The sequence below is a fragment of the Heliangelus exortis genome, chromosome 4, assembly GCF_036169615.1.
Source record: "Heliangelus exortis chromosome 4, bHelExo1.hap1, whole genome shotgun sequence".
Classification (NCBI taxonomy): Eukaryota; Metazoa; Chordata; class Aves; order Apodiformes; family Trochilidae; genus Heliangelus; species Heliangelus exortis.
The window spans coordinates 25,642,985-25,658,960 of record NC_092425.1 but is presented as its reverse complement, the minus strand read 5'-3'; the positions used below and the strand labels follow the sequence as shown (position 1 = coordinate 25,658,960).

At 36.1% G+C, this 15,976-nt stretch overlaps 1 protein-coding gene across 5 annotated transcripts in view; it reads right to left on the bottom strand.

Moving 5' to 3' along the window:
- The window catches only part of DLC1 (DLC1 Rho GTPase activating protein), a 242,577-nt gene that overhangs the window by 157,276 nt on the left and 69,325 nt on the right, over positions 1 to 15,976 (bottom strand). For all 5 annotated transcript variants that reach the window (XM_071743466.1, XM_071743463.1, XM_071743462.1 and 2 more), the window contains 2 exons: positions 9,940 to 10,089; positions 6,974 to 7,114 (listed from right to left, as the gene is read on the bottom strand). In XM_071743466.1, coding sequence (XP_071599567.1) covers positions 6,974 to 7,114; positions 9,940 to 10,089 — 291 coding nt within the window. The remainder of the gene's footprint in view (positions 1 to 6,973; positions 7,115 to 9,939; positions 10,090 to 15,976) is intronic.

Genomic DNA, 15,976 nt, shown 5'->3' with positions numbered 1-15,976 from the left:
TTTTTAAATGCTGGTAGTCTTCAGGGCTGAAGCCACAATGTTATCATACTGGTACATTGTGGCAGGCAAATCATTGACAAGCAGAACTGTCTGTCTTGCTTTCTGTAAGACAGAGCATCAGCAATTCTAGGCATCACACATTCAGTTAGAGCCAGGGGACATATGACACTCACTTATATCATTAGCACAAATGCAAGCTCAGGCTGCCCTGTGGCAAGTGTCAGTGTAGCCATTACTTATTAATCAACGGAGCAGGAGTCAACTCTTTGTAGTCATAGTAGGTGTGGGGTAAGCTTTCTATTGTTTGGGAAAGGTCACTTAAGATTTTTCCGTGTTTTTTAACATACCGGACACATGACTTTGGGAAGCAGTGTTCCATGTCCTAGCTGCAGTTCATTCTGATAATTAAATATTTTAGCTCTGACACAAGGCCTTAACTTTGTAAAAGCATATGTACATACCTACGTATGTGACATTTCTCACATATACAGACTTTCTGATTTAAACAGATCTCCAGTGAGAAAATGTACTTAACTAATGGCAGAACAAGGTTTAAAGAAACAAACTAGACTGAGGCCAAAATTTTAAATTGTATGACCTCATATGAGTCATATGATTGATGTTCATATTATTTGTTCTTAGAGAACCTGGAAGGCTTGTCATCTTTCCAGACAACATCTGCATCTGCTCGTGTTCATTTCACAACAACATATGTGATTTCCTGCTATTAAGCTTTGAGTACTTAAATTTAAGCTCCATAGAAGGATATCGGTCTTCAGAGCAACAGAATGAAATTAATCCAGTTACAGATTTCAGATTCCATTTCTCAACCACAGGTATGGCAGCACTAATAAACACAATGTGAGGTGCAAGAACATAATGGTTTTGATTCCAAGTGTCAGTAACTCTGACTTGCAGTGAGGAAATAGTAGTGCAAAGCATGGCTTGCCCCTGCTTTCGGAGTGGTTTTGAACAGTTTTGCCCAGGGCCAAATGCAAAGAGGATGTCAGAGATCCTGGACTGTGGTTTTTAGATTTTTACCACAGTGACATTCCTCTAAGGAACAAGAAATAATAATCCCCTCAGTTTTTTTCAGCTCATGCAGAAAACAATACGGAAGATGAAAGATGTGTTTACAGGTCTGAGCTGATGTTGAAGAGTTTTGGCCTCCTAGCCTGTTATTGGGAAACATAACCATAACACTTTAGACCAAAACACATTTAAACCTGATACCTTTAAATATTAATACACCCTTGATCCCATTTTCCTACTGAACTGCTCGAATATTGCAACTTCAGGTAGGATTACTTGCTTAATATGATTTTTTCTTACAGCAAAGTTTCCTACTCTCAAGAGGCTTGTATAAAATAAGAAAAAATGAAAATCACTCTGGAGTGTACAAAACAGAGATTATCTTCCAGGGAGGGTATGCAATGTTCAGTTCTCCCAGTTGGATCCAATTGAAGCAATAAGCAACAAGCCAAGAGGAACCAACACTCTCTAACATAACAGACTTAGTGCTCTTGAACCTGCATGCCTCCTATGGTGATGTTATATTGTGTCAGCAACTATGTAGCTGGCTGAAAAAGAGGTGTGATTTTTTTATGAATACCAGCACTTAATGTACAAATAATGCATTGCATGTGTGAATATAAAATGAGCACTTCCTAAAGTGAAACTTACAAAATCTTCCAAACATATTTTTTCCCTTCTCTATTGTAAAATCAATTCTTTTTTTGACTATGTGGAATTTTAAAAATATTTCTAAAAGTACCCCCACATACTATAATTCCCATTAAGTTTAAAGATGAAGAGCCTGGGTGTTTGATTATTAAATGCTTAAACCAACATGACTGCCCGAGGTGTAAGTGCCTGATATCCCATACCTTCTCATTTACAAGACTGAGGCAGCAGATGGCAGCATGCAGTGAAAAAATGTACTGGACATTAAAAAAAGTATGATTAGCAATGTTACTACTGGAGAAATGATAAATTTTTGCTTCTGTTTAAAAGACATGGTTATTGTATGTTAACAGACTGACACAGGGCTAAAGACAATATGAGCGACAATACTGAAAGAAGAAAGACATGAGAAAAAAAACCTGTATAAGCATAGCTGATATAAACAAGTTGCAAAAAGACACAGAAATATAAATGTTTAGTATGCTTGGAAATACTGAGAAGTGTTCATACTTAGCACTTCACACTATTTAGTCAGAGTCCCAGTGTTGTGTTGGGATAAAAACCTGGAATCAAAAGTGGACAGCCTATACCTGTATTTCCTGGAGCTATAGTCTGCAGCTATATAAAATGGCAAACCTTTTATTTTATATAAATAAATTTCCACACACTTCGGTCGCTCAGGAATCAATACTGAATGACAGAGAGAGAAAGACTGTCCCTGACCAGAGCAGCACTGTAAAATCTGTAGTAACTTTGCAGAGTGAAATAACAGGCTGTTGGAATTCAAATGAAAAGATGATTGTATTAAGATTTGCTTTCATAATTAATTATCTTACCCAGTCTCCTAAATAACCTTTTTTTAAACACAGATACGAAAGGCAATACTAAACTTAACATGGTCAGATCCTGGAGTTTTTTCTCATCTTCTACTAATAAAAATTAAGTTTTGAATAAGCAATATTTAATTAACAAACAATATTTAATTAATAAGCAATATTTAATTAATTCTCCATAGTAAGATTCTTCCTCTTTAACACTTATCACCAAGTGGCATGACCCACTGTGAAAAATTTGCCTGCACAAAATCATTGACATATTCTGTGTGAGTTTGCACATAATTGATTGAATTTACTATAAAACATAATGCACTCGGAAATATAAATATTTTGAACAGTTACTGCCCTGATAATTTTGTTTAGGAATATTTAATTCTGAAATCAAGGTTTCTTTGTACTTAGCATAAATTTCAGCTTTTCATCATAAGTTAACACTGTAGTAAAGTAGTAAGAAAATTTGACTCTATTTCGTAGTAAATCAATTATTATTTACAGAATCATTTGGTTTTCTCTAAACAGCTGAAATTTTAAAATATATCGTGACTCAAAAGCATATGTGAAAGGCTTCATTATTTTAGTACATACAAATGAACAGCTAGCAAAACTGTAATGTAAATAATACCACCTTTTATCCCAGTCCGACAACAAGATTTGTGAAAGTGGATTCCTGAGCTCATCCAGGGCTTCACTGAGATCAGGAGCTACACCTGAACCACATTGTAGTGAATAACCCGAGTAGGTGATTTTGTATTTGCAGGCATAATTGGTGCCCAAAATCACTTTGAGAAAGGAATGCATTTTAAATGAGTCATTACAGCCAATCTGAAAACCAATCTTTTCCTAGATACCAGCTATTCTTGTGATAATAGATTTCTGATTACTTTTGCACAGTGCAATTAAGGCTGTTGGATCCTGTTGGAAGCAAGAGGGAGAGGACTGCCAAGAAAAGCAGTAGAAAATAATCATGGCTGGCTTTTTTCACCTGAACAGAAAATGGAGAGGCTTTGCAGAGCAGATGTTCAAGGACAAAAATTTGGCCACCACTTCCAGACCTTAGTTTCAATTGTCCTTTAGCCAATTTTCTATATTTAGGGGAAAAAAAAGGCAATGATAGTAGAATCAAGCTTTCCTTAATAAGTTAGCTTTTAACTGGTGCTGGTGTTCAAACATCTGAATCCTTATTTCACGAGGACTGTCCATTTGTGAACCTTGCCAAATATGTACATTTTGAGTTAGTTGTTGGACCAAACACTCTATTGATCACATTATGCTATTTTACCCTGACCATGAAATATAATGGTGACAGATTCCTACATTTAAGATGAAGATTATTCAGCCGTATACTTCTCATAAGCCATACCATGCACATCTGCACTTAAAAGGATTTCATGCTCCACACTACAGATTGATAGAAAAAGGTTTCTACAGAAATGCTTTTCTATAACTCTCTAGGGGGAATCCTATTCTTCTTTGTCATGGCTGTCTTCAGTAAGGAGTACTCTGGGCGTCAAACTCATTCTAACATTTATTAGGCATTTTTAAAAAAATCCATATTAAGTTGAATTAATGTGAATGGACATCGTTTGTCTATACACAAATTTCCTATCAGTAAGATAAGGTCTTGTGTAGTTAATGTATTTTTCAAATTCTTTATCAGGGACTATATTTGGACCCATATCTCCCTGGCTTATTACTCCAATCCTCTGACTCTGTACATGATGTTGTGTTTTAATTACACAGTCTGCTTCTGATGCAGTGAACAGTTTGCTACAGTTTGTTTAAAAATACCTCATATAATTTCATAATGTAATTAATTGCAGTTGTACTCTTGTTTACATATTAATAAACACAACAAAATAAGTTGTCCTTGGAGACTAACCATCTGGAATCCTTGAAGATCTGCAGTTGCACACACCAAAAGGAAGGAATCTTTGAAATAGTCCATTACCATTAAAAAGTAGCCTGTGAAGTTTCCAGTGCAGAACAGAAGTATTCCTACAACACCTACTATAACAAAAAAGAAACCAACCAAAACTAAACTATGACAGCAGTCTCCCTCAGAGCTAGAACACCAAGCTTTGAGGATTTTCACAGGTGATCTCAACTCGGAATTCATCTTTACAGTGACATCCCTGATGTTTGGTCCGGGCAGTGTTTCAAGAAGATGCCATTCAATATACTCTTTTTCAAAAGTCATCCTGAGTGGAGCCTAATGCTAAATATGTCAAGGGAAATACAGAAACTTCTTTTCTACTAGCATGGGTTTGCAGTCAAGCATCTAGAAGCAGATTACTTAGCCATGCAGACCAGATGAACAACAGGGCCAGAGATATATAAAGGTGAGAACTAATGTCTATTTTCTCCCAGTGTGTTCCAAGAAAATTTATGCTTTCAAATAAAGTTTGACTGCAGGTAGGAAGGCAGCTGAAATTTTGAACAGTTTGAAGCTCCAGCACACATTAGCACTCTGTGGATCAGAAAAGAAAGCAGCCAAAACAAGCTGAAAGCCCAAAACCCAAAAGAAATAGGTGTCTGAGAGGATCTCATTTTTCCCAGTTCAAAGATCTCAAGCAAAATTATCCACTTTTTTCTGTCTGTCAAACCTACTATGCTAAAAATAAAAATATAGTATTTTTCTGATCATACTCACTAGAAAGAGCCCATCCCCAATTCCCTCTATAGACTGTGGTGAGCTGCAGCATGCAAAACTTCAGGAAAGAGAGTTGAGTTTGAAGGAAATTAAGATTTTCTTATCAAAAATGTTAACAAAAAATGACTTGGATTGTACCTCTACCACCTGCACATCAGCAGTGATTTTTTTGAGTATTCACAGCTACTATATAAAGAATAAAAAATAAAATAAAAAAGAAAGGGTCTCTCCAAAATCATATGAATTAGAATATAATAAATAAAGCAATACTTGTGGATATGTTCAGCGTGATTCACCTCTCACAGCAAAAGTCAAAGGAACACTCACTAAAGCTGAATTAACACATAATATCTAACTCCAAAGGAAGTGATCCACACTTCTGCAAAGACAGGTTTTAAGAGCTCCCCAAATACTAGTAGAGAAACCCAAATTATAAAGGGATGTTTAATACCTTAAAGACCCTGTACACTTCTCAGGATCTGGTAAAATATTGTATCACCTTCTAACATAACATATGTCCTTACTTGAGAATTTGCGTTGTACTGTATGCAATGACAGAGTGCAGAGCTCTCTACTTGCTGTAGTTATGCACTGGTGATAAATTCCAAGTGAATTTATTTTTGTACAAGTGAACAATCCTAAATGTAAATGTTTATTAGAACTCTTGTTACTGCCTCAATCAAAGGCATTAGTTAACTTACAATTATTGTGGTGCAGTAAATGACAGTTGGCTTCTATTTTACTTTTTATAAACCTGTTATAAACATACATATTTATGCTAACCACACTTCATATTTTAATATTTTATCCTAGATTTTCTGCTGGTCTGGCAGCAGTGGATGAATTTGTGAACAGATGGAGGAGTTACACTAAGAAATTTCAGTCTGGGTGCAGTTCAGAAGAAACTAGATTTCTCTGCTATATGAGGTAGTGGAAACAGCAAGTGCAAGAAGGACAGAAAGTTTGACAGGAGTTTCTAGGACATCCAAGGTTTTCTGCACATGCTGACAGCTTAAGTATTGTGAAGGATTCTTCAGTAGATGGACAATATCAAAAGGAAGTGTCACCCTCCTGGTAGGTATATGTATCAATAAATGGATACAGAAGGATGAGAGCTCCATCACCTCCAATCCATTTGGAGGACTTGCTTGTACACTGCATGATATGGAAAACTTGATTTTGGGTACAGTTCTAATTTTTAAAAAGGCTTACCAAGAGTTCTCAGACCTTCCTCACCACTTTGTGTGCACTGGCACCTGCAGCAAAGTGCCTGCTGAAAGGTTTCCCTCTGATCTTCAGGGTCCAAAACTGGTTGCCCAATTTGGCCCAAGAATGGCATTCTTCTTCAATGGGATAATACCTCTGCTTGCATTATACAACAGTTCAACCTCTCAAGAGGACTAGAATGACCAGGTCTGGGTGTCATAAATCAGGGCTATATGATTCAGCTGCCATTTTTTCTCTACCTGCATCCTCTGTGAAACTTGGGAAATGTTCAAAGTGATATCACTTCAGGAAATCTTACCTTCCAAAATAAAATGGCATAGTGCCATTAATTTTTTTTCTCACATAAAACTCAGCCAATTAAAATCATCAGTTGATAATATTTTGTTTTTAAATGTGACACTTCTAAGATTGTTCATCACTCAAATGGCACTCAAATGCAACTAGAATTATTAGTCCTTTTCTTTCAACATGACACATATTGCATACCATCCATGTAGTGTTTATTATAAAATAGCCTTATTTCACTTCCAACCTGATACTATGAGTAATGTTTAGAAAATGCAATCTTTCCACTCACCCCAGCCTTTGGTTTAGCTCCAGAGCTGGCTGTTGAACAGGGAGATGCTAGATCAGGAGAATGCATGTTAGGAGACAAGCTTGTTTGTGAGTGACTTACTGATGCAACATCCACTCCACTTTCAGAACCAGATTCAACATCCTGTAAAAAAAAAAAAAAAAGTTTCAAGTCTCTTCAGTAAATTTAAATATGAAATAGAAGTCTAATTATTCTAAATGATGGAAGTATTTTGATATGGTCATTTATATATATATATCTATATATATGCTTAATTACCTGTATAAGATTAATTCCCCTTATTTTTTTCCATTTCCTACACATTCACTTGCTATCCTTTTCAGTGTGATGGTTTTCATTAGCTGCTGCTCTGAAATTATAAGTCACCACTAACATCAAAGTTATAATCCCCCTACATAATAGAATGCAAGGTAAGAAAAATCAGTTGGGTTTGCAGAAGTCTGACATTTTTCTCTGATGTTCAGTATTTCCTGTGTGCTCCCACCTTCTGTCTCCAGCAGCTTTGCAAACTTGGTGAACATCTGTAAACCATTACACAGCTGAAATGACATCACCATCCAGCAGTTTATACAATTCAAAGGTACAGCTCCCTAGTTTTTTGGAATCAGCAGACACTTATCAGCCAAATGCTATTTCTGGTTAAAATGCCCTTACTTTTAATGACATTGATTACATTCCTGTTCTGAGAATAAAAAGAAATACATTATGTTTTATTTTTGAGGAAGTAAAAACATAGCACATGCTTGATTTACTGTGTAGAGTGGGTGCAGGGGATTATACAGCTTGCAGATAAATTGTGACACATATCTGGCAAAGAGTTGGTTTTGTTTAGAACCAGCCATATACTGTCAGGATTATTAGCTGAGGTGCAGCCTGCGTGAATACAGCTACACAGCACACAGAAAAATCCTGAACTATTAACCCAAGCCAGCTCTGTGCAGACAAAGCCTCAGTTTCCTAAAAACCAAATTTCTAGAATAGGTGAAATATGGGGCAGAGGCATCTTGGGCATTCTGCTCCTGAACTGGAAAGAAAAAGAATCACAGAATTGTCAGAGTTGGAAGGGACCTCTAGAAATGATTCAGTACAATTCCCCCACTAAAGCAGGAGCACCTAGAAGTCAACCCTTAAATTCATTAATTCCAGTTAAGTCTCTGGTTGGCCGAACAGGAGGTGCCAATTAGACAGGTGCCTCTACATTAAGGACACAAATGTGCTGTTTTCTGAAAAGGCTTAGGAATTAGAGACAAAGCTGCAGTTTAGGCAGGACTGTGCATTTGAGTCAAGTATTTGCTGCCAGTGAATCCTCTGCAAGCATTGGGAAAGCAGCAGAGCCATGCAAATGCCTCTGTAAAAGCTGCTATTGGAAGCTCCTGCTTAGCTCAGCCATGCTGACACAGCACAGAGCCTTAGTCCCTGACCCATTACCTGTGTTTTTTCATCACAGTCAAAGGCTTTGTTGCTATAAAATCAATATGAGACTGAACACAATGCACAACTGTCCCCAAAATGGAACTGTTTGATCTTCTGATTCATAATACACAAAGGCTCAAACATTCCTAGAACATCAGTGTCTATTAATAGTATATATACCATATTTGATACAAACTGTCCCTTCGCAGGGCTGCTGTGCCATGTGGAAGGAGGTAGCACCTCTGATAATCATGCAGGCTTGCTTCTGAAGACTTCCCCAACTCCCTTTATTGCTCTAAGAAAGTAGTTAAAATGCTGGTACTCATTGGTGAGATATAGAGAACAGATATATTTATTTTTATATTTATATTTATTCTAGCTACCCTCTCCATCAGAACTAGAGGAGATACTGTGAGAACTTTGATACTGAGGAGGGAAATATTTGGCTATTATAAGTGTTATTGCTATGTCCTTTAAAATTATATATTATATAATACGAAGCTGACTAAACCCACTGAAATTTCAAGATAGCTTTTCTCAATTACAGACCACTCAGTTGACTAATAGCACTAATGAAGTCTGACTTTAATAGGAAGACTCCCTCATTTTTTAAAAGAAAGTACCACTACCAAAACAAGCAAACAAACAAAAAGCCCCCCAAACAAACAAAAGAAAACCAAACAAAACAACAATAACAAAAAAACACCAAAAGACCCCCCCCCCCAACAAAAAACAAAAAACCCCAAAACAAACAAACAAACAAAAGACCTGAATGCTAGCTTGGAGATCTTGGGGTAGTATTTCTCAGTTTTTTTAAATTGAAAACCAGCTGCAGTACATGTGGGTAAAATTAACAAGAAGTCTGGATGAGAATACCTTGGGTCTGCCACTTCATTTTCTTCACAGTTACATGTGTAAACATTTTTCAGGAAAAAAAAGGCATCAATCACATTTCTAGTCTCCCTTCAGACTTCCAGCAAGGGATCCTCACATTTAAAGAAATGAAGTAGTTCAAGAAATGTCAATAATTGAAGTGCACAGTTCTCTCCAGATTCTTATTTTGAATGTCAGAGGATTTTGTAAGTGTATGTCTGCCAAAAATGTAATGGGTGCTCCCATTAGCACAAAAACAAGACCTGTAGCTCATACTTTCAGTTCTAACTCCTTAATGTCAAATGACACACATACATATGCTCTGAGGCTGGTGTGACCTTGACTCTGAGCTGGCTCTGCACTCACAGGAAGTGATAATTAGGGAGCCAGACAGTTTCTGAGTCTTGTTGATCTCCCTTTCTTTCATCTGGGAGATCTGCAGCTCTCATTTATGAAATGATGCCAGACAGAAATAACGGAGGCCAGTATTACTTCCTTCAAAACATACACACAAATAAAAATGCAAGACAAATTCTTTAGCTTTAGTTCTAAAACCAAGGAGTTGAAAAAGCAGGACCTAAAGAGAAAAAAGAAGAAGAAAAAAGTGAAGTAAACCCAGATTTTACTTAGAATAATGAGAAAAATGAGGGAAAGTGGCTTACAGGTATATGCCTGCGCTTGTACGTTGGGGTGCTGGTTGGGGACGAGCCTGCACTGAGAGCATTTTCAATATCCTGATCAAGCTGGTCCAGTTTCATAATTAACAGCACCATTGAATCCAGTCGAGATCGATCCCGATCCTCTGCTACTTCCTAAGGAAGAGAACATACAATTGCTAAATAAAATGGCATTATTTGGAAAGAATAAGAACAATGAAATTGATTGTTTCACTTTCAAACTGAAAACACAGTGTCCCAAAGCATTGAAGCTCCATGCATTTTCATTTTAACTCATGCTAAATTGATGTTTGAAGTTTTCAAATGTCAGAACAGTTATTTCACCTAACCTGCACGGGTGCAGAAAGCTCATGGAGCCATTGTCAGTCTTGCTAACATGACCTCTTTTGAGGCATGGAGCTACATTTGCCATGGTTGCTGAGATTTCAGCCAGTTTACCTATCCAGAGGGAGCCAGTGCTGCTTCCAAAACTAGCCTCCTACACAGTCTCCTAAAAGTGTATTTATTTTTATTAGTTTTCCTTGGAAATATAGTACTTGGAAACTTGGAAAGGTTAATCAAGCCAAAACTTAAACTTGACTTAAAACCCAAACATAATTGCCACACCACAACAAAATGAATGTTCAGAATGGTTGAACAGAGTTTCTAAGTTTGGTTGTTTTGAGGGGTTTTTTCATAATGGAAAGATAACATGCATTTTACATAAAAAAAAAAAAATATTAAAATTTGGAATTTACCCCAAGCAAATTGTTTGCTTATCCTGTCAAAGAAGTATAAACTTATATCCTGTCAAAAAGGTATAAACCTACTATGCAGGTAACAGATAGAGAATGTCAGAAAAGAATCTGATGCAATAAAGAGGTGGCAAAATATTGCTCAAAATGATATTCAGGCTTGTCACAATGGGCTGGCTTTGCAGGCAAACACTTCTTTCAGAAAAAATAATATTACCAGTATGGAGTTTATCTGCTGTGTTCAGAAGTCCCTATTTCCAGGACTTCTCTGGTTCTGACTGCTGTTGACATCATCCTTGTAATGAGAATTTTTAACATTTTAAGTTTAGCTTTTATTTTTACAGTTAACCAAATAACACAATAATCACCTTCTGTTTGGTCAGGGCACTACTGAACTTAGTACAGGAAAGCCTAACCATTACAGAAAAAAATTTAACATGTACAAATAAAAAAGGTTAATCTTGAGTTGGGAATTCAATACATCACACTATAAATATTATCATAAGATAAATGTAACTGTTTAGACAGTTTTAGTCTTGATATTATCTAATAAATTTCCAAGAGCTTTATAGGCTATTTGCTTTTTTTGTATCTCCCTTCTGAGACTTTATTACTGCTGTGTGATATGATCTAAATCCAGAAAGATATTAGCAATTCATTTGTTTTCTTTTGAAAACACAGCATTTCCTTTGCAACCCGTCTCTCAGATTTTCCCCCACTATTAGCAAGATACCTTCCAAATTAATGGTTAAGAATATAAATTATGCTTATAGAATTATATAAAATTCTGACTTTACCATTATAAGGTCAAAACTCAGGCATCAGAAGGTTTGTTCAATGACTGTCCTTACAACCCTTATTTCTGCCTCTAGCTATTTGAATTGAGCAAATCAGGAGCGTATCACAAGCTTACATGGTAGGTTAAACTTGAGATGCTATTTGTCTGGAGATTTTATTTTTAACATGTCTCCACAATAAAGAGGAAATACTTAAGGTCATGAACTGGAAAAAGCAATATTTCTTGTAATTTGTATCCTCTCTGGTGTGATAAAGGCGCTAGTTAAAATTGGATATATTCATATCTTTAGAGCAGAAAGCATTGTACCAATTCCCAGAATGAAGAACGCTTGAATTACTCCTAAATTAAATGTTAAAACCCAAAGCTAAGGTCATATTAAAACAAATCCAAACGTTTTTACAAGAAAAACAGTTCACAGGCCCTGTTGATATCATCAACACACATTGATAATAAAATCAAAACATTTTGGAGGATTTCGTTTACAGATGAGATTCAGCCACTTTTTTAGACTTTTGCCATTTGGGAGCCTATGTTTTTATTGAAAAGAATAACACTAATTTTTCCCCCTCTGGATTCCAGGTCTTCAAGTGGTTGTTTGGTTTCTTGGGTTTTTTTTGGTTTTTGGTTTTTTTTTACTACTATGCTGCTTTGTGCCTGCATTTACAAATTGAGCTTATACAGTAGCAAGATGTCTGCATGGATAACACCTGGCAATTTTGGCAATTTCTGAATATACAGGTTTTTTGTGCATAATGTTATATTGTTTATATTATATTATATGTTTATATTATATATATTGTTATATTGATTTTGAACTTTTAGCAGATCAGCAATGAACACTGTATAGAGGCAGTATTCATCAAAGTATTTCTAAAAAATACCCTGCCCCCACCTTTTTTTAAGGTTGCAGCTCTTACACCCATATTATCATAACATTATGATGATTTTAGCATATTCTGAAATGAAATAAGCCAGTCAATAAGAACAATACTAGTTAAATTTGGATTTAATACTAAATAATACCCAAATAATATTCAATAATATCCAAATAATGCTAAAATAATATCAATTTTGTTCTTATCAAGGCAAGGCAAAACAGTTGAAGCAGTTATCCTTCTCATCCTCTCTATGTCAAGGACAGAGGATGTCCTGCTCCAAGCATCTCTCTCTGTTAGGACCACCAGGGCACAAATGGCCTTGCTCCTTCCTGATGTTCTTGTGTCAACATGGTCATAGTTGCTTTGTTTTTTAGAGGCAAGACTATTGTACAACTGGAAAGGTGAGCTTTATTACTCAAAAAAGAAAGGGATCTTTCAAGGAAAGAGTTGTCTGAATTTTGTCTTATATTCTTGATTTGCAGCCATCTGTGCTGACTTGAGATCTTGTATTAATACTATGTATTTCAGATGGCATTAAATTACACATCATTGTCTTTGCTAAAAAATAACCTTTTTGAAAAATATAGTTATTAAATCACCATGAAGCTTTTAATCTGTACTGAAAACAAACACTAAGAAAAATGCAAAGTATGCTCATTTGGAATTACCTGTTGACTTTTACTAGCAGGTGAATGAATCAGATATGCAATTTTTATCCTTCTACATTGCAGTGTACAGTTCACAAACTTTGAAAAACACCTAAGAATTTTATCTAAATTTAACACTCTACAGTATCTTACTAGCACCCTGTTCTTCACTACACTGGAGGGATTCCAGGCAAAGAACATTAAAGCAGAATAAAAAAAACTAAAGCACTCTATTCTTTTTTTAACATGACTTACGATCTAAACATGAACAAAGATCACAGTAATATTACTGTTGCAAATAATATAAAATACTAAACAATGTACTACAGTAAATTACTACTATTAGTAGCATTTTGAACTAATATTTGGAATAGAGTGAAAATGGAACAAATAAGCACACACTGGTGTATACAGGTGGAAGTGAAGAGATATACTCATGCATGCAGATGTTGCTACACATTTCTTGTATGCTTTTGGGAAAGAAGCTTTTTGGGAAAGAAGCTGATTTTCACGCACTTTTTAGTTACTGCAAAACCCACAAATACCTTAAGTTTGCTCAAATGGAAACTTCAGAGGCACTTGATCAGTAAACTATGGAGTAATTGTGATTTTTACTACAATATCCTTAAGAGAATGGTAATAAATAAAATAACACCAGAAAATCAACTCTGAAGAACTTAATCTCTTAAAATGCATGTTTTTTACACATCAAGAAAAAATTATGGCTTTTTCTATGAAGCATGGTGTTTGCGGGAATGGTGCTGTACTCAGAGGAGAGGAGGAAAAAGAGTTAGAAAATTACAGAAAGCATAAAATCCAAATATATTCAAGATGGTTGATTTCAGGCACTGGAAGATTTCAGGTGACTTTATGCTTCTCCACTTTCCTAATTTTCACAAGAACAATTGACATGTAGGGCCTTCTGAAATTAACCTGATTTCCACAGCAGAAATTTGCCATCCTTTACTTTCAAAGCTAATTTAATGCAAACAAAAGCATTCATTTATAGTAACTTCATTCCTACAGCTGCTTTTACCCAAACATGTACTCAGCCTGTAAGCTGTACACTGTTTTAGTTCAGGCAGTTTTTATTGTAATTTTTCATGTATCATGCTGGCTAAGTAAACTATCTAGCAGATACGTCATTTTAATAAGGAAATTTAGCAATTCACTATTGATGAAGTGGAAAATCACTCAAAAATGTTGAGACAAAAAAGAAAAAAACTGAGGAATCATAGTTTTGTTAATTCAGCAGGGACTGCAAGCAATAGTTATTCCTGAAGTGCCTGGTCTTGAAACACAGAAGCTCTGTAGTAAATAACTATGTCAATCAGGCTTGCTGCCTACCTAATGCTTTTTCACCATGGGTAGATATTAATAGAAAAGAGAGACTTCCCAAGTTCTTATTCCTGCATTAATATTATCGCAACTTTCCCACAATTATAAAGAAAATAGTAATTGGTGGTGCTAATTCAGGTCTCAAAGGGAAGTAAAAGCAAACCTAAAAAAACAACTCTAAATGACAGATCTTGTTCAATGTAGAAGATAATGACTGTATACTTGGAATACAAGTTCATAAACCACAAATAATAGGTGAAATCCAGCTCCCTATCTTTGGAGTTACATTTGTTTACAGTAGCCAGTCAGATGACACCCAATGCCAAGTAATCATTCCTGATTTAGAATCCTAGAATGATAGGATAATTTGGATTGAAGGGACCTCTAAAGGTCATCTAGTCAACCCCTCCTGCAGTCAGCAGGGACACCCTCAACTAGATCAGGTTATTCACATGTGACTTAGGCTCATGTCAAGATTATGACTATGAAAATTTGCCAAAATCAAATGCCATAGAGGCACAGAGCACAATGTGAACATACTCTGCCTTTGTTTGGAGGGACAAATATAGTTAACATAAAATTATTAATCATGCTCTTTCCAGTATAAACAGCTTTCAGTTACTTTCTGATTTCCTGCTTTGTAATTTGTAAAGTAGCCCTATACTTATTCTAAAAGTCATCTTTTATGTGTGAACTTTTATGGCTCTGACGTACAAAATAGAGCAAGAAGCAATTTTTTACCTTTACTGGACCCCTGTTCAACTTGCTATGAGGGGGAAAAATTTTGCTTTGTGGAGAATATTATGATAGCAGTCTGAGCACTAATTATCAGTCTGGAAAAACGATGAGCTTAAATAGTTCTGTGATTAAATAGACTGTGAGAAAAAGATGACTGTAAGCAGACGAACCTTTCTTGGGGTATGGCGCTCTGATGTCAAAGAGGTACTCTCACCCAGGTGCACAGTCAGTGCTCCAATTTTGCTGCCTTCAGACTCAGCCAACCTCCTCCTTTGCTTGCTCCAGAGTGAGCTGAGGGTGTGTTGGCAAGCTCCCCTTTTATTGGCCCCCCAATCCTGCCCATGGGCAGCTGAGGCAAAACCCTAATTGGGCGGGGGCAGAGGTTTAACACAGGTGGGCTTGACACAAGCTCACGCCTCCCACCTTGTAATTAGCACCTGAGTGCCTCAAACATGGGGCTGTGTACACATGCTCAGGCCATTCCTCTACACATTCTGCTACAGATGACTGATACAAATTCTTCATACTATTGCAAAACTACCTCAGATATAGTAACTTTGTGCAAAATCAACAAAAAATACTTCAGTGACCTTACTACCTTCTTATTATGCTATAAATCAAACCAAGTAAAATAGTGTCTCTATTTTTAGTCAGAAAAGAAATCATCATCACAGACATTACAAAGTTTGCTTGGATGCTTGTCTGTTGTTATCATGTATTTTACAAATACACAGATAAGTGAATCTGTTTGTCTTTCAGGCTTTTTGATTCATCATACAGATGAATCAGGTAAGAGCTGATATCAGTGAACACTCACAGGGGTCCTCATAGCTATAGAAATAAAATTAATTAAGAATATTATCTGAGAGACTGGAAAGTCCAAGCTCC